This window comes from Aedes aegypti, chromosome 2, assembly GCF_002204515.2.
Source record: "Aedes aegypti strain LVP_AGWG chromosome 2, AaegL5.0 Primary Assembly, whole genome shotgun sequence".
In the NCBI taxonomy this organism is placed as follows: Eukaryota; Metazoa; Arthropoda; class Insecta; order Diptera; family Culicidae; genus Aedes; species Aedes aegypti.
Window position 1 is genome coordinate 372182099 of NC_035108.1, and position 26614 is coordinate 372208712.

Genomic DNA, 26614 nt, shown 5'->3' on the forward strand with positions numbered 1-26614 from the left:
AGTCGTAAGATTATACAGAGATAAGTTGTCTAATTGAATATTTCGAGCAATCTTTGGCATGTAATCTAGGAATCCTTAGAAAATTTTTGTGGGATTTCTATGAAGCTGTTGCATGTGATGTTGAATCTTCAAAATACGATGAATTAGGAAAACCTTTTATGCGGCATTTTGTACCACTTTCCCTTCATCGGGTAGTGTAATGTGACTGAAGGCACTCTTGATGGAGACAGCAGAGGAGAAAAAAAAACTCAAAGGCAAGGGCAACAGATTATCTCACACACCGTGCGTGTGATCCTGTTGGTTGGTAGGGTGTTTCAGGTTGGTTGACAGTCTGCCGAGCGTGAAGTTGGTGGACCTTTATGACCTCTTCAGGATGCCGAGTTCTCTGTATACAAGCCACCTCCATTGACCGAGCGACATTGTAATTTAGCGTTATCATAGCGTGTGTTCGTTATTACGTTCATTTTTATAGAGATAGGGGTGATTGAACGTCAAAGAACAATGTATCGGATCGGAAGCGTGACGTATGACGAGGGCTTATTACTTTTTAATTACAAATACTGATGGGAGCGGTCTGTGGTCTATGAGGTGGAAGAATGTGTAAAAAAAATGTTGGAAAAATGTGGAACAATGGTGGGGACGATGACTGGGATTGCCCATAACGGCTTTAGAGGTTTTGTGTCTAGTAGTTTAATTTTAGAACGACAAAGGAGACTTCGAAATTGCCAATCAGGGTAATATCGAGGCGATTACGGACGGGACTAAAACTAACAGGACTGAAACTAACAAGGATAAGTTCACAAGATTTGATATGCCATTGTGAAATGTTAATAGTAATGCATTAGATGACGGTGGGCAATTGCTGACAATCTCAATAGTTTCTAAGCTAAGAGTAAAGAACATATGTAAAACGACTGTTGTCAAATGCTTGTATTTTTTTTTCTTACTGATTTTTTTATGAATTGACATGAGTTCTTAGCAGGGACAACGGAAATTCGCGACATTGAGGAAGCAAGTTTGGCCTTTGAAGCTAAATTTTGAAAATTTCTCGAAATGGTGTGAAATTAGTTAAATTTGGAGAATTTAACGCAGTAATTTTGAGATTTCTTGTTATGGAAATATAGTCAACTCTCCCTTACTCGACATTCCGTATATCGATATCGAGTTAAAGAACCATAGTGAAGGATGGTTTGTATTGCTTACTCGATGGTCTCTTTGAACGCAGTTGTATTGGTTTTGTGTTCTGTTACTCAATACTTAATACTCGATGGTATGTAAGGTAGTAAGGTGCGAAGAATTCTTCAGTGGATACAAGTAACTGACACAGAAGAAGACTGCAAGTGGTAGTCGAAATACGCGTATCTGTCAAATATTAGCAATTGCATAGTGGCACCGAAATATATAACGTTACTCGGTATTCTATTATCACGGGGCAATGTCTTTCAAAGTAATTGTATATTCGGAGTAAGAGCGTTCGGGGTTATAGAGGTTATGATACAGTTGTGTTCAGAATAATAGAAGTGAAAGCCGATTTTCATACAAAATGCTCAACTTTGGCATGCTGTAACTTTGTTTCCTTATGAGCAATCGCCATGAAATTTTGGTAGTGAACTACAAATATACTCAATTTTATTATCACAAGATTTGAAAATTTTCACACTACCGGCTAAAAATTTAAGCACCAGGTGAAATCGCTCAAAATAATAGTAGTTTTAATAATTTGAATATCTGCTGTATTTTGAGTTTTTTAATTTTTCTTTATTCATCATTTCAACCATTCCCACCCAAGTTATAAATGTATGAACAAGCCAATTTTTTATAAAGTTGTTGCTGAACAAAAATTTACAAAAGAAAAACTACTATTATTTTGAGCGATTTCACCTGGTGCTTAAGTTTTTAGCCGGTAGTGTGAAAATTTCCAAATCTTGTGATAATAAAATTGAGTATATTTGTAGTTCACTGCCAAAATTTCATGGCGATTGCTCATAAGGAAACAAAGTTACAGCATGCCAAAGTTGAGCATTTTGTATGAAAATCGGCTTTCACTACTATTATTCTGAACACAACTGTACATTCGGGGTAGCAGCATTCGGGTTGATGCCATTTGGGGTAAGGGAGTAGTAGAGTCAATTTTCATTTGAACTAGATGCTTCATTTTTAGTAGTTTTACGAATATCAGTTAAAAATTGACAATCTACCGATGCACTGTTAAAATATGAAGATTACTTTTTAGGTGAAGAACTAGCCATATGACAATGTGCTAAAATTCACCATAATAAAGAAACAAAAAAATGAAGATTACACGTCCTCTTTTTCTGCTTCTTCTTCTTCCTGGCATTAACGTCCCCACTGGGACAGAGCCGGCTACTCAGCGTAGTGTTCTAAGAGCACTTCTACAGTTATTAACTGAGATCTTTCTTTGACTAAATTGCCATTTTCGCATTCGTATATCGTGTGGCAGGTTCGATGATACTTTATGCCCAGGAATGTAAAGAAAATTTCCATTACGAAAATACCCTGGACCAGTCTTCTAAGAGCATCCTTTTGCTCCCAGATTTAAACAAGCATGCTTTGAAATCATCTCAACGCGCGGGATCGTTTTGAATCCTGATTTTTCCAATCTCAGCGTGCTTGATTTATCCAAGGATTCAATCCCACGATTGAATCTCTGTCATTACGCTCAGAGGAAATCGTTTCAAGGTGAAATGCTCTTCGTCTGGAATATTTGACGTTTCATAGGAGATTGGGGTAAATAAAACCTGACTACCGATCAAGAGACAAAGTAATATGGAAGGCATTGAAATTCAGCAAGTAAGGATAGAGTAGAAATGGTAGCATACCACTTCAGATTGGGACTACTTGTAGTTATTTTCACTCAAGGAGAAATTAATTAGACAAACATTCGAACGCCAGAGTTTCGTTGAATCAAGACATGTTTCAACGGAAATTCAAACAATAACACCTGATTCATATTTTCTGTTTAGGAGTTAGGAGTCCCGTCTACACGAGGAGTCATTACGTCAGGTGAGAATGTTACCAAAAAATTGTCGCTAGTTCTCAGAAACTATTCATTGGAAGCTGCTGTGCATGATAAAATCATTCAGACCCATTCTAAATGTGTCCTGTCAGACAAAAGTTTTCATACGATATGGAATGAAATATCAATGCTTACTCGATTAATTTACCCGGCTAACAATCGATCAAAGATTGAATCCTGGGATTCAATCCTCTCATACACGTGGCATGATTCATTGCATGTCTGGATTTGAACAAAAGATGCGCGCGAAACTAATCTTGCTTTGATGATTTTCGATCTCAGCAGCTCTTGGAGTGGGATTTTTTGAAGACTGCCCTGGACCAATCGGAAATCCAACCCAGACATCTTCAGCATGGCTTTGCTTTGTAGCCGCGGACTCTTACCACTTGGCTTAGGAAGGCACGTCATGTAAACTTCATTTATGCGATGTATACAAGAAGTTATGTAAATTTAAATCCGAAATCATGTAAAAATGTGTTATATGCTACGTAATCTCACAGGATCCTGCTGGATTACATGACATATAATTGAAGTTTACATGTAAATATTCATCATAAGCCACGCTCCAATTATGTGCATTATATTATTATATTATTTTCCACAAGCAACCCGATGCCAAAGATAGCTTTTCTTTGCTAGGTTGGCGGTGATATGAGTGATCGTTGCTAGGTGTCCTTTCATTGTTTTCTCTTACTCGCATTTGGAGCTCATTTAGTCGAAATTTGCACCTCAAACGCAAACAACAATATGTCACAGAAGTTTACATGTTTCGTTCGAACCGTGTGATTATGGAAGTTACAGCCTGAAATTAAAACTTAATAGTCTCAATATTCGATTCATGTTTTGCTTATAATGCGGCACCATGACAGTAGGTAACCTAATATAAAATTAATAAGAATCTTAGAACAACAAAATTCGCCATTTGGAAAAGAGGTAGATTCAGCCAATTTATTACCTCAGTGCGATGAGATGATTTGAATTACTTTATGTTACGAGGTTCTGTATACATTGGATGATTCTAAGTTATATTATCGCGTCTGTCATGATATTAAAATGGTATTTTTGATATAACCAACTGAATTGACCGCAGTCTTGGATCGGTTTCTATCTCAAGGTATAAGTACCGGTGTTAATGAATTTCTTTTTTCAAATAAATGAATCATTTGCAAAACTAGCACAATTGCTCATAGATTAAAAATATGCAACTTACTACCTAAAACCACCAATTACGCAATCGCCCCATCCCACTATCGACTGTCGCTCGATTACACGGTCCCGCATACGCTACACAGGTGGATTAGGGGTGGCTATAAGACCACCACTTGTTTTAATTCGACTAGTTTTACTAGCTCACTTTTCATGGCTTAAATGACTCATTGTTGCCGGCGGTTGTGGTTGGTGCTGATCGCTGTGGTTGACCATTCCATAGTACTTCCATTGCCGTAGGTACGTGTCGTATATCCCAACCGTGGGCATTAGTTAGGGAGTTGATTACATAAGGATAATCCTTCATTTGTTGAACTAATGAGGGTATATTAGGAGTGTGTCGTCAACAGATAGCTTTCGGGAGCGTTGGTGTAACGATGATAACGAAGTTTCGCCACTAAATTTGTTTCGTAACGATGTTGAAACACCCACAACTAAATTTAAATTAGAGCCAGCTGGCGCTGAAGTTTCTGCACGGCCGGAGTTCATTTCCTGCAGCATCGAACGTTACCTTTTAAAAATAATTGCATGTAAAGCTCATCAAATCTCAAGATTACATGTTTGTTCAACTTTTTCATTGTCACTTCTCTGTGCTTGTTTACCCAAACTATGCTATGTGTGTCGCCTTCTCGTCACAGTAGTTGTCCTCATCGTTGTCGTCGCCTTCGTTCTTCGAGGGGGGCAGGTATTGTTACCGAAAGGATTATAAACACAAAAAGAAAAATACGGGAAAAAAGTTCATGTTGACGCTCGAAGGCGGAGGTGAAGGTGTGCATCATCTATAATTCATTAGTTGACGTCTCGTACTCACACGTCACTGCTGGCTATAGAGCTGATGCTATTGAGAGCGCTTTGCACGTAGAACTGCATTTGCCAAAGAAGAGGAGGGGGCAAAATGCTCGACAGAAACTATTGAAAATGTCAAATTGCTGCTACTGAAACACCGCCCCAATCGGAGCACTAGATGCCAAGATTCAAGCCCTGCCTTGATCATTTGATATGAAAAACCGGTCGATACATACTTCATTCTATTCAGTATTGTACGATTTCAAATTGAACTGATTTTAGTTTAGGGAAGAGGGGAATAGTTGTCAACGATTAGATGTATAATGGAATAATTTAATGTGTGCAAAGTGGTTGTGAAAAATAAAATGAAAATACAAAAAAATTAAGTATGCTGCTTTACACCATCCTTTTCTATGGCACATTCGATATGACTTAGGCCTCAGTTGTTGTTGATCCGCATCACATAAGCGCTAGTGATACATTGTAGTATTTGTATTTACAATCCATTTACAGCATGAAACTAAACATTGAAGTATTCATCTCAATAGAGTAGATAGAAAAATTCAATTAAAATTTTTCAATAATTGATTGGGACTAAGATAAGCCGGTAATTTGCTAGCAAAGTCGGATAGTTGGATGATATCAAATTGATAAAAACTTTCATTATCGCTACTATCATTTTGATATTCTGTTATCAATGATACCCGAATGATAACACAATTTGTTATCATTTTATCCGTGACAGGCATATTTAATAACAAGTTAATCATAAGATATTATGAATCATTTTTCAAAGCATTTGTCAGTTAACAAAGTAAACATTTAATCACACAACATTATTAAAATTGTTCGGGATGTAGGTTTAAGCCAGAACACTCATCTTTAAATAATTTTCTGTAGAAAAAAGAATGAAAAAAGGAACATTTAATTATCAACTTAAGTGAAAACATAATTTATTGTTACTTGGTTATTCGACGAACAAATTTGAGTTCACATTTTTTTCATGTTGGTTGTTGGAAGGCACGAAAAATGTCAAAAATGTTAGAAAAAAGTTATACTAAAATTTTGATTTTCAAGGGTCATTTTAAGAAAAAATGACATATCTTGTAATGTATAAGAGATAGAAATTTGGTGTCTTCCACAAAGTGTCTTGAATTAACATGTGCTACAACTTTGATGAAGACACCGACCGTATATCTCCAACAGATAAAATATATATTTTTATCTTACTTTTAGGTGATTTAATCACCTGGCCGCTAGTATCAAAAGAAGCGCTTTAACAAATCAAGAAACTTCCCTGAACAAACTTTTTCGCTAAAACCAACGGTTTAGACGCTATTCTATTTCGATCACAAAATCGTCAAAAAAATCACTGTGCAACGCTGATGTGTAGGATTCATAAGTGCGGCCCAGTAACTGATCAACTTATTAGTTTGTTAAATTTTAAGATGTGACAGGACTTCAGGTTTTTAGCTAAATAAGTGCTTCAAGAAAATTATAAAATCGACCCTTCAATTCAGAACGAGTTTATGAACTCCACACATCGTGTCAAGACTCCAAGCTAATGATTGATTTGTCTCTGGCTTACCAACGGTGAGCTAGGGTTATGTGTTTTTAATGATTTCATCATATTTTTTTCCTTCCTTTTAAACATAGGCTATTCTTTCGAGTCATACTGCTTTCATCACTATCGGCAATAGTTAAGCTTATATTTTAATTGGGAGTTTTACCTTCTCTAAATCATCGGCAGTTCTTTGTAGTCATACATATATAACGATTATTTGCATAACACTTGCTTACATTTTCGTAAGAGATTTTTTCTTCTTTGAATCATAGGCTGTTCTTTCGAGAGAAAATTTATTTAATTAGTTATTAGAATCAAGGCTTAAATTTCTTGAACTAACACTAGAGCGCTGTATTTCAATGATGATTTATCCTTTTGTAAGAATAAGTTGAAGAAGTTCTTTGAAATTTTGCTTTGAAAGTCGTTACAAATGCATGCAAACTGTAGTTCACTATTGTTTTCATTTTCGGTCAAACGGAATTCGGTCAAATGGAGTTCGGCCAAATGGCGTTCGGTCAAATGGCGTTCGGACAAATGACTCGGAACCCTATCATTTTGTTATTCAACTTTGCTCGGGGTCTGAGGAAATTGTTTTTTTAATAAACTTTTCTTCTCCGTTTTGGTGTTAATCAGGGTGCTCCGCCATGAAAAGGAAAATGTAAAAAAAAAATCCTTACATTATTCAACTATAATTTTCCAAAAAAGTTTCTGAGTAGTATTTAATGTAATAAATTTTTAATTTTTCGTATCAAATTACAGAATGGGAGCAACTCTACATGGTGGCCATGGCCACAGTCACTCATCGGCTGGCAGTGCTCATGGTCATGCACATGGAGGACCTTCGGAGGAAAACATCAACGTCCGAGCGGCATTTATCCACGTGCTGAGCGATTTCGTCCAAAGTCTGGGAGTATTTATAGCGGCCCTCGTCATCTACTTCAAACCCGAGTGGAACATTGTTGACCCAATTTGTACGTTCCTGTTTTCGATTCTGGTGTTGATTACGACTTTGGCCATAATGAAGGATGCACTTATGGTGAGTATAATGTAGTAGGTTTCGGACGTTTCAATAACTTTCAATTTACTATGACCGTTCTACAAAAGAAGGCAATGAACCCACTTTTCGTTACTAATTTCATCTGGGAAATATAAATATTCAATTTACATCCTCTTTGCGAAAACGGAAGCGTTGCTCATTTAGAAAGTGTGCAGCAAATCGTTAGGAATTCTATTTAATTGGGATTGTTAGCAAATTTTCCTTATTCCACGCGCGCCCGATAAAAATGCCTAATTCATCGCAACAATTACGATCATTAAGGTGGAAGCCAGGTGGAAAATTTAGCCGCCTATCCTTCGGCGGATTTTATCCTTTTTGAAGGGCAACAAAAAAAAAAAGAGCAGAACCGATACAGCAAAACGGACACCTGTACGGCGATAGGAACGTTTTATGTTTTATCCTTTGGGTTTTATTTTTTTCTTCTGTATCGCACGTGATTCGTGCGATTTTAGGTTATCACTTAATTTTGAATCCACGCCCCGCAGCATCATTATCTTTGCAGCCTCATTCACCGTATCGCGTAACCGAAGGAAAAGTGCGCACTTAAACAACCCGGATCATAAACATACCACTTTAAATGAAGAGTGAATTTTTCTCTTGGTGAATAAAGTGAAGAAAGTTATTGAGGAAAATAAAAAGGGCAATTATTTCATGTAAAATGTCTTATTCTAGTCTAATTTTGACTGTTAGCGGAAGTGAATCAAAAATAAATGAATGATATCCGATAATCCGTATCACAAAAAAGGAAAAGTTTTCCTAAAAATAACCTAATCAATAACCTTAAGCCAAGCCTCCAAAGTATCTACATTTGTATGCATATCCCGAAAAATCGCTTTCAGCAAAAAGAGCTAGACGAAGACGGACTTGTTCACGCGGTTTCTTTGGCTGGAACGCTTCCAGTTAAATCCTTCAAATCACGAATTTCATCATACTTCCGCCATAGTTGCCTTACCGCTGCTGCCTTTGGCGAATAATAAGGGCTGACGAGACGAAAACTCGCCCAAGTTGTAGGTGCTGTGTCTTCGAGGCGGACGGTTTAGGCGGAGGCAGAACAGGAGTGCTTTCGCGACGCCTAATGAATATTGTATTTCAATTTGAAACGCTTAAGGTAATGGGCCTGAGAGAAGTACTTCCATTTTGCCCAATATCCAGCTGGCGAAATCCGCAGGGCTCGGTTCCGATTCGAGAACCCGTTCCCCGGACCGTTTCATTCGGCTCAGGTTTTTTCATGCTCCATCTTCTTATTTTTTTTTATATTGGAATGCTCGGTTGTGAGCCAGAGGACCATTGGCGTAGCTAATACATGAGTGGGGAAGTCGATTTATACTTTACTATACTGGTATAATGGATTGGTTTCAAGAGGTTCTATCAAAAGACTTTTCGAGTGGAAAATTTTCCTCGAGTTCACCATACAATACAATATATATATATTTTTTTTTTTTTTTTTTTTTTTTTTTTTTTTTTTTTTTTTTTTTTTTTATTTCTTTATTAGTATCATTCCAAACATTACATTCATTTCTTATATCTAGGTGTTCTGTGTTATTTGACAACACTATCATCCTAATTTGGTAAAACAAATTTAAGATTTAATTAACATTTTGTTAACAACATATTACATTTCATCTGCCGTAGCAGTTCAGTTTTTTTACAGGTGAGTTGATTTCACCTGCTTATAAGAGAAAAAAAAAATGTTTTTAATATACTTAACCTAACTTAACCTAAACATATAACGCATTAATCGTGGCAATAGAAGATTGTAACGATTTTTGCCTGAAATTATTAATGATTGTATTTGACATTTGTTCCAATGTTTCAACATTGGATATTCTATGTAACTCATTGGTACTATACCAGGGAGGAAGCCTCAGAATCATTTTCAAAATTTTATTTTGAATTCTCTGCAGAGCTTTCTTCCTGGTATTACAACAGCTAGTCCATATTGGTACAGCATACAACATGGCTGGCCTGAAAATTTGTTTGAATATCAACAGCTTGTTCTTAAGACAAAGTTTTGATTTTCTATTAATAAGGGGATAGAGACATTTTACATATTTATTACATTTGGCTTGAATGCCCTCAATGTGATTTTTGAAAGTTAAATTCTTATCTAGCATGAGCCCTAGATACTTAACTTCATCTGACCAATTTATTGGAACCCCTCTCATCGTGACAACATGTCTACTTGAAGGTTTCAAATAAAGAGCTTTTGGTTTATGTGGGAATATTATTAGTTGAGTTTTGGAAGCATTAGGAGAAATCTTCCATTTTTGCAAGTATGAAGAAAAAATATCCAAACTTTTTTGCAATCGACTACAGATGACACGCAGGCTTCGTCCTTTGGCGGAGAGGCCTGTGTCATCCGCAAACAAAGATTTTTGACATCCCTGAGGTAGCTCAGGTAAGTCAGATGTGAAAATATTGTATAATATTGGTCCCAAAATGCTGCCTTGAGGAACACCAGCTCTTACAGGAAGTCTTTCAGATCTGGAGTTCTGATAATTAACCTGAAGTGTACGATTTGACAGATAACTTTGAATTATTCTAACAATGTATGTTGGAAAATTAAAGTTTTTTAATTTTACAATCAAACCTTCATGCCAAACACTGTCGAATGCTTTTTCTATGTCTAGAAGAGCAAGACCAGTAGAATAGCCTTCAGATTTGTTGGAACGGATCAAATTTGTTACACGTAAAAGTTGATGAGTGGTCGAATGTCCATGGCGGAATCCGAACTGTTCATTGGCAAAAATTGAATTTTCGTTGATGTGGGCCATCATTCTGTTCAAAATAACCTTTTCAAAAAGTTTACTGATGGAGAAAAGCAAACTGATTGGACGATAGCTAGAAGCTTCTGCAGGATTTTTGTCTGGTTTTAAAATTGGAACAACCTTAGCATTTTTCCATTTGTCAGGAAAATATGCTAATTGAAAACATTTGTTAAATATATCAACTAAAAATGATAAGCTACTTTCTGGAAGTTTCTTGATGAGGATGTAGAAAATTCCATCATCGCCAGGAGCTTTCATGTTTTTGAATTTTTTAATAATAGTTCTCACTTCTTCCAGATCAGTCTCCCAGGCATTTTCGAAAACGTTCTCTTGATTGAGAATATTTTCGAACTCCTGAGTAACTTCATTTTCAATTGGACTAGTAAGTCCTAAATTAAAATTGTGCGCGCTTTCAAACTGCATAGCAAGTTTTTGAGATTTTTCGCAATTAGTTAGTAATAATTTGTTTTCCTCTTTCAATGCCGGTATTGGCTTCTGAGGTTTTTTCAAGATTTTAGATAATTTTCAAAAGGGCTTAGAGCCAGGGTCCCATTGAGAAATTTTATTTTCAAAATTTTTGTTTCTTAATTGAGCAAAACGTTTCTTGATTTCTTTCTGCAAATCCTGCCATATAATTTTCATAGCAGGATCGCGAGTGCATTGAAATTGCCTTCTCCTCACGTTTTTAAGACGGATCAAGAGTTTAAGATCATCGTCTATAATCACGGATTCAAATTTTACTTCACATTTTGGAATTGCAATGCTCCGGGCTTCAACAATGGAATTTGTTAAAGTTTCAAGAGCATTGTCAATATCAAGTTTAGTTTCTAAAGAAATGTTAACATCAAGATTGGAGTCAACATACGTTTTATATATATTCCAGTCGGCTCGTAAATAATTGAAAGTGGAGCTGATAGGATTGAGAATCGCTTCTTGGGATATTTGAAATGTAACAGGGACATGATCAGAATCAAAATCAGCATGAGTAATCAGTTGGCTACAAAGATGACTAGAGTCGGTTAAGACCAAATCAATCGTGGATGGATTTCTAGAAGAGGAAAAACATGTAGGGCTATCAGGGTATTGAATTGAGAAATATCCTGAAGAGCACTCATCAAATAAAATTCTGCCGTTGGAATTACTTTGAGAATTATTCCATGACCGATGTTTGGCATTAAAGTCACCAATGACAAAAAATTTTGACTTATTGCGAGTCAATTTACGCAAGTCAGTTTGGAGCAAATTAACTTGCTGCCCAGAGCATTGAAAAGGCAAATAGGCAGCTATGAAAGTATATTTACCAAACTGTGTTTCAACAGAAACACCTAAAGTTTCAAAAACTTTAGTTTCAAATGATGAAAACAGTTGATGTTTTATACGCCTATGAATGATGATTGCAACTCCCCCACATGCCCCATCAAGTCGATCATTACGATACACAAAAAAGTTAGGATCTCTTTTGAGTTTAGATCCAGGTTTTAAATACGTTTCGGTAATAACTGCTATATGCACGTTATTAACCGTAAGAAAATTAAACAGCTCATCCTCTTTACCATTCAGAGAACGAGCATTCCAATTTAAAATATTTAAATTATTATTTGGATCCATTAGAAAAACGTAATCCAATAACAATTTGATTTGTAAATTTTACACCTACTTGAACTGCTTCAGTCATAGTGGTGGCTTTGAACATTGCATCAATCATTAGATTCAATTGTTCAGTTAGAAAATTAAAATCAGAGGCAGACATGTCATGTGAATTCCCATTGGAATTTCCGGTAGACGAAGAAGCGGAGTTACCTGTGGCGGTAGGGTTTTTTCCATTTGATTCGAAACAAGTAGAATGGGTACCCATGGATCGAACAGGGGAGGAGTTCAAATTTCCTGCTACGATATCGGCAAAGGATTTTCCGTGGGTAGATACATTCGAAATTGAAAGATTCGAACGGCTACCCGACGGATTAAAATTAGTTTGTGAATGAGCATGATTATGATCTTCCTGATGGGTATGATTCATGATCAAGCGATCGTTAACTGAAAAATGAGCATTGTTCGATACTCTACCAGGCAAATTCCGGAAACGACCGTTATCGTAACGGATATTATCTTTCATCTGCCTGGCACGAGCCTCAATGACCTTTTTGCGTGAAGGACAATTCCAAAAATTGGACTTATGGTTAGCCCCGCAATTACAACATATGAATTTGGTGGTATCTTCCTTCACTGGACAGACGTCTTTGGCGTGAGAAGATCCTCCGCAAATCATGCATTTAGCATCCATGCGACAATTTTTTGTACCATGACCCCACTTTTGGCACCGACGGCACTGAGTGGGGTTCTGGTAATTTCCTCCAGGTTTCTGAAAATGTTCCCATGTCACACGGACATCAAACAAAAGTTTTGCTTTTTCTAAAGCTTTAATATTATTTAGTTCTTTTTTGTTAAAGTGAACTAAATAAAATTCTTGAGAAAGCCCTTTCCGAACAATGCCAGATTGGGTTCTCTTTTTCATAATGATTACTTGGACTGGGGAAAATCCAAGTAAATCATTTATTCCATTTTTGATCTCTTCAGGTGACTTATAGTCACTTGAGAGACCTTTCAAGACAACTTTGAACAAACGTTCAGTTTTGTCGTCATAAGTAAAAAATTTGTGCTTCTTCTCTTCAAGATGACTGAGAAGAAGCTCACGATCTTTAAGAGTTTCCGGCAAAACGCGACAGTCTCCTTTCTTTGCGATTTGGAAGGAAACCTTGATTCCCCTAATGGAGTTCAAGATCTCCTGCCTAAATCCCCCAAATTCGGAACAACTGACCACGATAGGCGGCACTCTTTGCTTCCTCACTTGAATCAAAGAGCCTGGGCTAGAGGCTGCTTCGATTTGGTGTTCGGAAAATTTGTCTAGAGCATCGAACTGATTGCTCATTTCGATACAATTATTCATTTCACCCTTGGAAGAAAGTTCGCATTCCGGAGAAACTTCCTTTCTTCCATTCTTGCCACGTGTAGTGACAGTTTTAAAACCCACTTTTTTGGAAGGAAGTAGTGAATTCAGAGATTCACCCTTCCTTTTGTTTGTTGTTGATACCATGTTTAATTAATAAACGAAAGAAGACGTGACCTTCGAAAGGTTTTTTCCCAAGACGGTGTCCAAGAAGGATTACCACCGCTAGCTTTCGCCAACGGGTCCAACGAAAAATCGAAGGCACGGGTCCAAACAAGGATCGTAAAGGGATCAATAGTAGAAAAATAGTACTGAAAAGTACTGTTTTAGTAGCACTGAAAAGTACCGTTTTTAATTTTAGCACTGAAAAGTACTGTTTTTGTAGCACTGAAAAGTACTGTTTTATTGCTTTAGGTAGTTTTTAAGAAAACTTCCAAGAGCAGAGAGAATTCGTGTACGCACAGCACGAAGGTACGATGCGCACTGATACAATACAATATCAGTCACATCAAGTCATGACTTATGTACAGGAATTCCTCCATTTATACTGCTATGAGGTACAGTGAAGGGCTTTGCTTAGCCTAATGATAACGTCCATGGCTAAGCCATACTGAAGATGTCTGGGTTCGATTCCCAGTCGATCCAGGATCTTTTCGTTATGAGAATTTCTTTCACTTTCCTGGACATGCGGAAATACCAACTTTGACTATGAATGATTTTAGTTTATAACTAAATTCCAGTATTCTTAGAATATAGAACACTCACCGTAAAGCTGTAATATCCATATACAAATTTCTACTGAAATTACAGGACTCCCCTTCTTGTGGGAAGTATTTTTGTTTTTCATATAAATACTCCTAAATAAATTAGGATTTCAAGTTTAACTTGGAAAAGGGTGAGTGAGGGGATGCATTGACCCCCATTCCTACTAAAAATGCAGCCTTCCTCAACTCGAAGGACCATACTAGATAGATAGATCAATTTTATAATTCTAGCCAGATTTGAGAATTTAAAAGCATGGAAAATTTGATAAAAAGGTTTTATACTGGGGTTAACTTCAAATTATGGTTTTTACCCTACTGCTTCACATACAGTCCCTCTGGCACTAAACAAAATAGCGCCTTCCATTGTTTTACTAGCGCTGCCTTTCCTGTACGTTAATGTCGCTGTGTAGAGCATCTGATGGATAATGCAGCGCACTTCTTTCGACATTATATGTAATGTACTGAAAATGCAGCGATAGTAAAAAGCGGAAGGCGCAATTCGGTTTAGTGCCAGAGAGACTATAATTTTTTAAGGAACTTAAGCTCATTACCTTTCATTACCTTATAAATAATGCGGCTAGGCATTGCATATACAATAGAAAGCGTTGTATTTGGATGGGCATCTAATTCTTCCAAAAGAGGACCACGTGTTTATTGAGCTGAATTGTAATTCAGGTTAACTTCTGCGTCCATGAGTCCTCTCGTAGTGTGGAGGGAACAGGGAATCATGAGTTCGATTCTCACCGAAAAGACGTGCAACTTTTTCGTAAATGTCATTTAATCCAATTGCAAAGATATGTAATATTTAGTTTTTTTGGTAGCTGTTCAATAAAAACATTGAAATTACAACCAACGAAATGATTGCACGAAGGAAATATGTATGAAGAGATAATACAGAATACACTGTGCTAAACGCATAATGCAATGCATAATAATGTGGGAATAATGGAAATTCGCGGCCAAACTCTTGAATTTCATGGGTAACAAAAGCGATAAAATTGAAATTTCGCGGCTTTGTCGCGGATCCATAGTTTTAACCATATTTTAAACCATTTTCATAAGTAAAAATGTGAAATTTATTGCGATTGACATATCGATCAAATCGCGAATTTTTATTGTCCCTTATAATACGTAACATTTAAACCTTAATTAGGGATTTCATCATGATGACCTATTCCAATTTGTTCACCATGTTTACAGGCAGCTTCATTTTTACCATGAAAAACTATTCAAACAGCAATAACTTTTTTGTTTCTCAATGCTTATGCACCATTTATCCACATGCCCTCAAAAAACTCTTCTTTTTCAACAATCTGTTTCGATATTGATAAATGGTCATCTGCATCTGGAGATATTCCGAAATTTATTGGGGGACCGACGTTTTACCATAATCCACGTACATATTTCAGGCTTTAGATTTTTTCTTATAGCCGAGCATTCGCGGTTTGAAACAATACTTCAATGAGAGTCTGTTGTGAAAAAATGAAGCAAATTGGTGCAACCGTTTTGGAGTAATGAACATTTTTGTTTCTGGTACCAATCTGTTTATATAAAAATCCGATAACTTCATTTTGTAATTTTTATATTTTCTGGAGACAACTTAACCGATTTGTAGGATTTTTTTTTTTCAAAGTTTAGTTTTGAGATAAATTTACTAAAAATAAAATGCAAAACCATATGACCAATGATCAATATTGACATATATTCTATAAAAAGAAGAATTTTTTGAGGACTTGTGAAAAAATGGTGCAAAAATATCGAAAAACAAAAAATTAAATCACTGGGGTAAAAAAATGAAGCTGCAGGTACAGGGGTTAACAATGGCAACCTTACAGTCGTCACGCGGTTACTGGTCAACAAGGCACACAGTATAAGCCGGATCCGTTAGCCCTGGTCATCGAGGTGACCATCCGGTAGTACTGCAGTTCTTCACTGGTCAAATAGGCGAAATTCCGTCGATAAGTGAGACGATCGGAACGAAGCGTGACATTCTTGCCGCCGGAAATAATACCAACGAAGGAAGAAGCATCTACCGATCTACGGGGCGTTCGGTAACAGCGAAGCTTTCTGTTGATCAACGAGAGTGCCAGTAGTAGAAGGCCCCGTTTCCCCTGGATAACAAAACGTGTAATACAAGTGGTTTCTGCCCCGTGAGCTTCTTTTGCTGACATCTATGGAACCTCGCGTGGATAAGACGCTAAATCTTATCCATATACGTGACAAGTCACCCAAAAGGTCATGTACGTAATTTGTAATCTGGAGATGGCAAAGGATGATCTATCTAAGATGAGATCATCACTGCTGCGATCCTGCGTGAAGAAGCTGGATATGTACTATCGAGAGTACACCAGCCTTCAACAGAAGATCCTAAAATGGATTCCAAAGACGGAGTTCGACCAGCTTCATACCGAAGCTGTGCTAGAGATCGAGTAGCTAACCACGAGTATGGCTTATAAGTTGCCCATTATGGCTTTGATAGGTGAGAGTGAACGCCCAGTTTTAGAAGGCTTCCAAAATAGGCAGTGGTCAAAGAACGGCCATGAAAAGCGCTCTGACAAGTACAGCGTAGAAACGCCACATGAAAATCAAATGGAGTCCAAGCACTCTCATCCGTCCAGTCGATACAACCGGACTGCCATAAAATCTCTTTAAAGTCACCTGCCGAATTGCGAGTTATACTGCAGACAGAGTCCGCTCAGAGAGAGCTCTTTGAATCACCAAGAGAAAAGACGCCGTACATCACTGCGAAACCCTAAATCCAGTCAGAGAATCGTTCGTAATAACTCATCGAGTCGTCCAGTGTGAACAAGCTTGTTAAGTCTAGAGCCAGCGATGACCGATTTTCGGAAAGGATCTGGAGTCGTAACCAGTCGGATTCCTACTCCAACTCGTCTTGCGCGGATGTGCCGAGTAAAGCAGCGACACCTGCTCGAGCGGAGCCGGTACTCTCCGATTCATCTAGAGCGGTGTCTCCAAAACGTACTGTGACGTTCCACTTGCCAGCAATCAAGGAAAATCAGCGAAGTCACACCGTCAGGAGTCGACTCGAGAGGAGGCTCCGAACAGCCGAATGTGGATTCATTGATCGGTGGAGTGGCATGTGCCGACCAAGTGGGTTCCGCTACCAAGGTGCTATCATACGCTGAGACTGGGACTACTGCAACCATTGTGAATGAAGAGTTCACTTTGATTGAGCTCTCTGACTCTCTTGGGCATTTTGTATGTAAAAACGGCATTTGGTTACTATCGTCACTAACTGTATAATAGGGCGGTTAAAAATATAAAAATGTTTGAGAATCCAATCCCCATATGTGGTAAGGAATCTTTACAAAAAAAATAGTATTCTGTGAAATTTTCAGCTTTCTAGGTGGTGATTTAAAGGTGGCCCAAAGACAATGTAAGTTTATATGGAAATTACTATGGAGAAATTTTGAGACATGTTCCTAACACGCTAGTACTGTAATGTAAGTTCAAACTTATTATCCCATAGTAAAAACTCATTCTTCAAACCATAACAAAGAAATTTGCTGAAGAGAGAAATTCAATCCGACGGATAGCAGAAGAGATATTCATGAGTTTGCTTGCTATTATTCAGCTTAATATATAATCCCATATTATAAAATCCTGCAAATATGTACAAAAATACCAAACAAAATTAGCTCAAAAAGGATTTATTTCTTCAGTAACATCCTTCATTAAGGTTTGAAGATTTAATTTTCAATATGGAATGATAAGTTTCTACTTACATTACAGTATTAACGTGTTTGGAACATTTCTCATAATTCCTCCATAGTAATTTCCATATAAACCTACATTATCTTTGGGCCATCTTTAAACCACCACCTAGAAAGCTGAAAATTTCACAGAACACTATTTTTATGGTTAGGAAGGTAAGGATCATATGGGAGATTGGATTTTCAAACGTTTTTAAAATTTGAACCACCCTACTATATAATTATATTATCGAACTCTCTCTGGCTACGCCTACGCACAAAATAAGGACATTTACTTTTTGCAGCAAAAACTCACATGTTGGCATTTTTATACACCTATCTGTTTTTTTTTGGGTAACGTGAGTACGTTTACTCCCCTCCGTAGAACCTACACATTCGAATCGGTTTTTATTTTTATTATGTTTGATCCGATTTTCATTCCGTTTTCTTGTTCTGCTTTTTATACGTTTTCCCTGAAAACCCCCACCGATTCAATATTCATTTTTTGTTTCTTTATTCCGCACAGGTCCTCATGGAGGGTACGCCTAAATATCTTGATTTTACCGAAGTTATGCAAACATTCCTCCAGATCCAAGGTGTCGTACGGGTACATAATTTAAGAATATGGGCACTCAGCATCAACAAGATTGCGCTGTCGGCTCATTTGGCTGTCGGTGAGTATATTTGCATGTCGTTTACTGTGGCGTACCCAACCTCGCACGTGATTATCCCGGGTCGGTTCGATGGGATATTATTGTGTGGTGAGACAATTTATTCCAAGGTAGAATTTTTGGGAGGGATAAGGTTACAGGTTGGTTTCATTTAATATTTTTTTCAACGGGTTTGTTGTGATTTTTATGTGTGGGTTAGCCTGGAATAAATTGGTTTTCCGAACAGCACAATGAAGATATCCTGGGATGATCCTTTCCGCGGTTTATGGCATAGTAGATCCAGTAGTTTCGACTTATCGCGAATGAAGGATTTGTATTTTATATAAGTGTTTTGCAATCTAGATAAAATTATTCTGAAAATTTCTTTCCTTTTTGTAAAGAAACATTGCGTTTATTATCGGGGCATATCTGCTGTGATCGATTTTCTTTTTCACTAATTACATATGGCTAGGCGATATTGGCGCAGCTAGGATTTTTTATTGAGGGTCCCAGGGAGATCCTTTTGTGCTCTGATATTGAAGATGTATTGTCCGTCGGAATAATAATTGTTTTCATCATTTTCAGCAGTGCTTGAAAATATCAATATTAATAAATACATTTCATGTTTGTGAGTTAAAAGATTATAGATACATAAATTCCCTTTAAAGAATCCCTCAAAAATTGCTATTTTCTACAGCACATCTTTAAATAATTCCTTCAACGATTCATTCAGTAGTCTTTCTAAAAATCTAGTCAAGAATTTTGTAAAAGGTTTTTTCAAAATGGTTTCTTAAGCAATATCGCAGGAATATGTTTTGAAAACTCTACCTGATACCTTGATGGATACATCGTAGCATCACGCCATTGCCACGTGTATTGTAGAGCTCCATCTGCGTCGGTCTTGGACGATACTTTTCCAGTTACGCCGTACGTTTAAGGTCGCTAGGTCCTCTTCCACTGCCTACAGCCAGCGTATTCGGGTTCTTCTACGATGTCGCCGACCACTACCTGGTTTTCTAATGAACATTTTCACATTTTCGCAAGTGACCAGCCCATTGAAGCCTGCCGTATTTCACACGATTGATAATATGCGCATCTTTGTACACTTGATACAACTCGTGATTCATGCGTCTGCGCCACACACCATTTTCAAGTTTCCCACCGATTATTGTCCGCAGCACTTTAAACTCGAAAATACCTAAGGTTTTCCGGTCTGCCTCTTTCAACGTCCACGTTTCGTACCCGTAGAGAACCAATGTTTTATATAGTGCGAATTTTGTTTATTTTTGCATGTTGCGGGACCTGACCTGGTTACGTAGTTCATAAAAGGCCTTATTCGCAGCCGCAACACGCCTTTTCACTTCGCTAGAAACGCTGTTATCACATGTCACAAATGTTCCAAGATAAATGAATTCTTGCACCTATACTACCAAGTCTGCCTCTATATCTACTTGCAATTATGTTCTTCGTTTTGGAAGAATTAATTATCAGGCCTATCCTCGCTGTCCTCCTCTTCAGAGCACGCTTGGATAAAGCCTTTCAAGCTTCCCTGAAGAAAGCTTTCCAATCACCCCAGGAGGAAGTCTGAACATCCCTAGTTCCCTAGCCTTTCGAACATCCGTAGAGGAAGCCTTCAAGGCATTCGTGGGGGAAGTCTTCAAAGCATCCTTGGAGGAAGTCCCCAAGCATGCCTGGAGGAAGGCTTTAAAACTTCCCTGGAGTATGCCTTTGAAGCTTCCTTGTATGAAGCTCTCCAAGCATCCCTGCAGAAGCTTTCCAAATTTTCTTGAAGGAAGCCTTGTAAGCTTCCCTGAAGAAAGCCTTCCAAGCACCCCTGGAGGAAATCTGAACACCCCTGGAGGAAGGCTTTTGAATATCCATAGAGGAAGCCTTCAAAGCATCGTCACAAACGAGGTTGACACCTCGTCTGCAATCCATACACTTGATTTCGAACCATCCAGCGTTGCACGTATCAGCCTAATAAGTTTCGTCGGAAAACAATGTTCAGGCATTATCTGCTTATCTCAATAAACAGATGATGAGTCTGCAAGTTATACTTCCGGGATTTATTTAGGATAATTCGCAAGGTAAACATCTGGTCCGTTTTCAAATGGCTCACTCAAACCAGCTTGGTATTTGTCGAGGAAGGACTCCTCGAGCGGTCTCATTCTGTTAAGCAGGATGCGCGACATAATTTTGTACGCCGAATTCAGCAGGGTAATCGCTCTGTGATTGGCACACCCCAGTATTTTCTCTTTCTTGTAGTTTGGGCGAATGAGGCCACCCAACTGACCGGTGAGCATTTCTTCGTCCTCTCATACCTTCAGAAGTACTCGGTTGATCGACTGGTAAAGCTGCTTATTTCCGTGCTAGAGAAGCTTGACCGGGATCTCGTCCTTCCCAGCTGCCTTACAGTTCTTCAGCTCGCTGATAGCCTTTTTAATCTCTTCTATGGTTGTTGTTCGTCATCACCAATGATTATCCTGTTTTTCTCTACATTTCCATTTTCACCGTTCAACAATTTCTGAAAGTGTTTCTTCCATCTGACAGCCACCGCCGTTTTATTGCAAGTGGCGGGCACTGAAACGGTACTGTACCACGCCCCATTGCCCATTGCATAAAATCTCCGCATATCCTTCCGGTTCATACTTTCACACTTTCATCGTGCCGCCTTTTATTTCTGCGGTGAATTCGCTTTTCTTCGGATCTCGCTGCCTTGTACCACTCTCTGTTCTGCCATACGGCATCTGGTGACAATCTTCATGTCTGTCACTCTTTGGCACTCTTCATCGAACCTGTCGTCCCGTCATCGTCGTTGTTCCCACGCTGTTGTTATCACAGCTTCGTGGATAAAATCCCACAGGCTGTCGACATCCCTAGAAATGTTGATTCTTCCCAACTGATTGTATAGCTGCAAACGACAAGCATTGGATGTTATTCAGTTAGTTCTAGATGGAACTCGTGAAGTTGGTAACTGCGCCAGAATTTTTGCTGCAACGAGATGATGATCCGAGTAGATATTAGGGCCTCGGAAGGTCCTGACATTCATGACACCTGAGAAATGTCGCCCGTCAACCAGCACGTCGTCTATTTGGGAGAAGGCATCGCTACGCGGGTATTGCCAGGTGTGTTCGCGGATATTCTTGCGTGCGAAGAAGGTACTGCTAATTGACATCCCTCTAGTAGCAGCGAAGATTACTAGCCACAAGCTATTATCATTGGTAGCGGATTGGAGGCTTTCCGTTCCAATGACGGGTTGGTAGAAGTCTACTTCCACGACTTTCGCATTTGCGTCGCCGATGATTATGTTTTGAGCCCTCTCCATAGGGCTCATCTAGGCTCTCATAGAACTCATCCTTCATGTCATCGGGCTTATCGTTCGTTGGCGCATATATACTGATCAGGCTATAGTTGAAGAACATGCCCTTCATTCTCTATACCAGATTCGGACGCTAACTGGTTTCCACAGAATAAATCGCTTTATAGCTTCACACTCACTATGAAGCCAACTTCTCGTTCTAATCTGTCACCTTGAATTAAGTGTTGGCGATAAGCTCCACCGCTTGGTATTCGTTCTTCGGTTTTCGGTTGCGTATTTCCTGGATAGCTGCCACGTTCACGGCGATATTCCGCAGTTCACGAGCCAGGAACCCAACACGCGTGGTTTAATTCGAAGTTCTCACGTTCCAAGATCCGACTTTGCAATTGTTGTCCTTTATTCGTTGCCTGTTTTTTTGCAGTAAAATTAATCCGTTTGCTCTACTTTTGCCTTTCTTGGTTGGTGAAGAGTCTTCGATAGGCCCACCTAACCAGGGTTGCGCTACACACTGGGGCAGATCGCTGTTTTCGACGGCCAAAACCTCTAGTACTCTGGATATTCGTCCTTGAGGTTTGGTATTGTCGGCAAATTATTTTGAAATAGTTTGTACAACATTTTGACTTCTTTGGAGTTGATGTAGATAAGTGAAAACTGATCTTAATCAGTTTTATCTTTTGATAGGAACGTCCTACAAAACAACTTTCTTCTGCAAAGTTGTTTATTGAGGCATTTTTGTCATTTCTTCCGAAGACATACTCTATCACTGACGTGGATGGCGCTGTATGACATTTAAGAAAAAACAAAAAAAATAGCCAAAAAATTACCATCAGCCAAATTTTGACCATTTTTTCATACAAAAAAATGTTAAAAAATATTTATCATCTGGTTTTTGAAGCTTTAGAAAGTAAATTTACATCATTTACTATCGAAGTGTACAGATTTAATGATTTTTTTAGTAATAATATTCCAAAAACAGTGTTTTCCAGAATCCTGGACAACTTACGAGGCGGCAGATGACGGCAACTATTGGTCTACAACTAGCAAAGAACACTAGTTTCATTGTTGCGAAGAAAGAAATGTGGGGCCGTGTTGGGCTCTTTTGCTAGAAAAAAATTAGGATCGGAATAAAAAGTTGTTTCAATATGCGATTTAAAATTCGAGATTTATTATTTAATCTGCTTTCAGATCTAAAGAATAATCAGGTTTAAAAAAACCATATAACTTCTAAAAAGTCAAACTTTTTTTAATTTGTTTACCTCGTATAATATGATTTTTATTGAACACAACCATATTCTTTTAATAAAAATCGAAGGGTGCATACACACATGTAACGCATTACCTAAAATTTCGTTTAAATGTTTTTTCAAACGTTAATTTACTGATGACTTCTTGAAAACACTTTGTCAACATTTAATATAATATTTTGTACATACTACTTTTGCCACTTATTTGGCTTTACATCAATTATCTTGATAAAGCCTCGCCAACAATATTTCACCAATTCCTTCGGTTCATGGCCGCTTCTCTCCATCCTCGACTGTGACCCACGCTCTCCAGGTCCTGGTGTACCTGGTCAATCCACCTAGCTCGCTGAGCCCCACGCCTTCTTGTTCCGACCGGATTCGTGGCGAACACCATCTTTACAGGGTTGTTGTCCGGCATTCTTGCAACATGCCCTGCCCAGCGTATCCTTCCAGCTTTAGCTACCTTCACGATACTGGGTTCGCCGTAGAGTTGAGCGAGCTCGTGATTCATCCTTCGCCGCCACACGCCGTTCTCCTGCACGCCGCCGAAGATCGTCCTTAGCACTCGGCGTTCGAAAACCCCAAGAGCTTGCAAGTCCTCCTCGAGCATAGTCCACGCCTCATGCCCATAGAGGACTACCGGTCTTATGAGCGTTTTGTACATCGTGCATTTGGTGCGGGGGTGAATCTTTCTTGACCGCAGTTTCTTCTGGAGCCCATAGTAGGCACGACTTCCGCTGATGATGCGCTTTCGTATTTCTCGACTAACATTGTTGTCAGCCGTCAACAAGGATCCGAGGTAGACGAACTCGTCCACCACCTCGAAGGTATCCCCGTCTATCGTAACACTGCTTCCTAGGCGGGCCCTGTCGCGCTCAGTTCCGCCAACCAGCATGTACTTTGTTTTCGACGCATTCACCAGTCGGGCTCTTGTTGCTTCGCGTTTCAGGCGGGTGAACAAATCTGCCACCGTTTCAAATTTTCTCCCAATAATATCCATGTCGTCCGCGAAGCAAACAAATTGTCCGGATCTCGTGAAAATCGTGCCTCGACTGTTAAGTCCGGCTCTCCGCATGACACCTTCAAGCGCAATATTGAACAACAGGCACGAAAGTCCGTCGCCCTGTCGTAGTCCCCGCCGAGACTCGAACGAACTGGAGTGTTCGCCCGAGATCTTCACGCAGTTTTGCACACCGTCCATCGTTGCTCTCATCAATCTTATGAGCTTCCCGGGAAAGCTGTTCTCGTCCATGATTTTCCATAGCTCTATGCGGTCGATACTATCGTAGGCCGCCTTGAAATCGATGAACAAATGGTGCGTAGGGATCTGGTACTCACGGCATTTCTGGAGGATTTGCCGCACGGAAAAGATCTGGTCCGTTGTCGAGCGGCCGTCGATGAAACCTGTACATATGAATGCATTTAAATGCATAAATATAAATGCATGAAAATTTACTTGAACATACGATTTTCAACATATTTTCATCAAAACTTCAAACCACTACAACAAAAAAGTCTTGCGTGGCCCCACTTTTCTATCTTCACTGCAATGGAACTAATGTTCTTTACTAATCGTAGACAAAACATTAACTGCCGTCATCTGCCGCTTCATAAGTTATTAGGCATTTTGAAAAACACTGTTTTTGCACTGTTTTTACTAAAAGTATTAATAAATCTGGAAACTTCGCTAGTAAATGATATAAATTTACTTTGTTATTGGTAAGCTAGAAAACTAGATGATAAATTATTTTTTAACATTTTTTTGTATGTTAAAGTGGTCCAAATCACTCCTCGTCAGTGTATACTCTATCACTGTCTTCGAAAGAAATGTCAAAAATGCCTCAATGAACAACTTGGCAGTAGAAAGTTTTTAGCTAGGATGCTCCTATCAAAAGATAAAACTGATCTAGATCAGTTTTAACCTATCTAGATCAACTCCAAAGGAGTCAAGTATGACGCGTCAAATTGAATTAAAAATGGCGGATGTAGACCGAGCACTGCAGGCACGCGGTTTTGATATTAATCGCAAACAATAGAATGTTACAATAATTAAAAAAAAAAAAGATTCATACAGAAGGATGAGCAATGACCATATTAGCATCATACTTGACTCCTAGTTTTACTTTTTGTTCATTTATTACATTTTAGCGAAATATTTTACCTTTTCATCTATTTTCCAGAGCCGAACACCAACACGGAAACGATCCTTCAGCAGGCGACACGTACCGTCCATGCAAAGTATGATTTCTTCGAAACCACCCTGCAAATCGAAGAATTCCAAGCGGACATGGAAGATTGCAATCAATGTACAAATCCAGTTTAGGACGACGACGAATGGTGCTCGCAAAAAAGGGATGATTATGGAAGAGAGGGAGCGAAGGAAATATGTTGCAATATTAGTAAATTATTGTTGGATGCTGAGGATTTCTTTTTGGTACAGCAGCCTAAAAAGCAGAGTATTCTACTTGTCGTACTATATTGAGAACAAGCCTTTTTTCTAGTAGTATTTAGTTGAAATAGGTAAAGGAAGTCTGCAGCTGGTTGTTAAGCTGTACTATCCAAAATCACATTATTCGGCTAACGAACATTTTCATCATTCGTTTATACATTAGTATATCATTTTTATAGCACAGTAAATTGAAAGCTTTCTTAAGTAATTGCGTTTTCAAATGTTTGAAAAAATATATATTGTATTTTCTGTTGATATCATTTTTATTAGTTATGTTATCTTGTTCAGAAATGTATATGATCCTGTGAAACTGTTTAATAGCGGAATAAAGCATCTGTGAATATAAAAATCGGTCAAAAGCATAGCCCTCTCAAAACAGGCGAAACCATCGGAATTACCATCAGTTATGAACAAGAAGACATTTATACCCGAGCAGAAAAATACATCGCAGCAAGAAAACATCTTCCACTTATTTGTATTCAGATGATGCCTGGGCCGTAATGAAAAATGAAGAAATCATTCAGAATGTGGGAAATAAAAACCAACAAACGAATGCCTAAACATGTGGAAATTGGGATGGAAAGCAACCAAACGAAAGAAATTGTTCCGTTTGAATATTTATGAAGAACCTCATTCCGCCGAGTTTTGCGGAGGAAAAAAAAAGAAGAAACTGGGATGAATTCAGTTAAAAACTCGGATACTGCAATCCCATATCAGTGTGGATGTAAGTATGTTTTTTTTTTCATTTTTTGATTCGGCACAGTCGTGCACTGTTTGGTTTGTGGGAGCTTTTCGGTTGGGCAAATCAACTGCTGCAGTTATGCGTCAGATCGGGTCGAATTTATTCTGCGTGTGGTTTATTGATGATGTTGTTCGAGGATGAAATCTTAATTTTGGGTAAATTCTATGAATTTATGATTGGAAGAATCACATAAACATGGTAAGAAAACTGAGCGTTGCCAACATGCGAATCACAAATTTGGTCAAACAAATGGTTCGCAATTGTGGAAAGAAGCTTGCAGTCGGGCTAGTCGGGCTTGCATCACAGTATTCTTCGATTTAAGATCCTAAGTACACAATAAAATGAAATTGCTGATACAGTCAATTCTCCAT

The 26614-nt window shown here is 38.4% G+C and overlaps 1 protein-coding gene across 5 annotated transcripts in view; it reads left to right on the forward strand.

Moving 5' to 3' along the window:
• Nucleotides 1-26062, forward strand: part of LOC5569442 (zinc transporter 2) — a 132518-nt gene extending 106456 nt beyond the window's left edge. For all 5 annotated transcript variants that reach the window (XM_021846709.1, XM_021846710.1, XM_021846711.1 and 2 more), the window contains exons 7-9: nt 7353-7629; nt 18366-18513; nt 25233-26062. In XM_021846709.1, coding sequence (XP_021702401.1) covers nt 7353-7629; nt 18366-18513; nt 25233-25375 — 568 coding nt within the window. In that variant the 3' untranslated portion in view covers nt 25376-26062. The remainder of the gene's footprint in view (nt 1-7352; nt 7630-18365; nt 18514-25232) is intronic.
• Nucleotides 26063-26614: the final 552 nt, after the last annotated feature.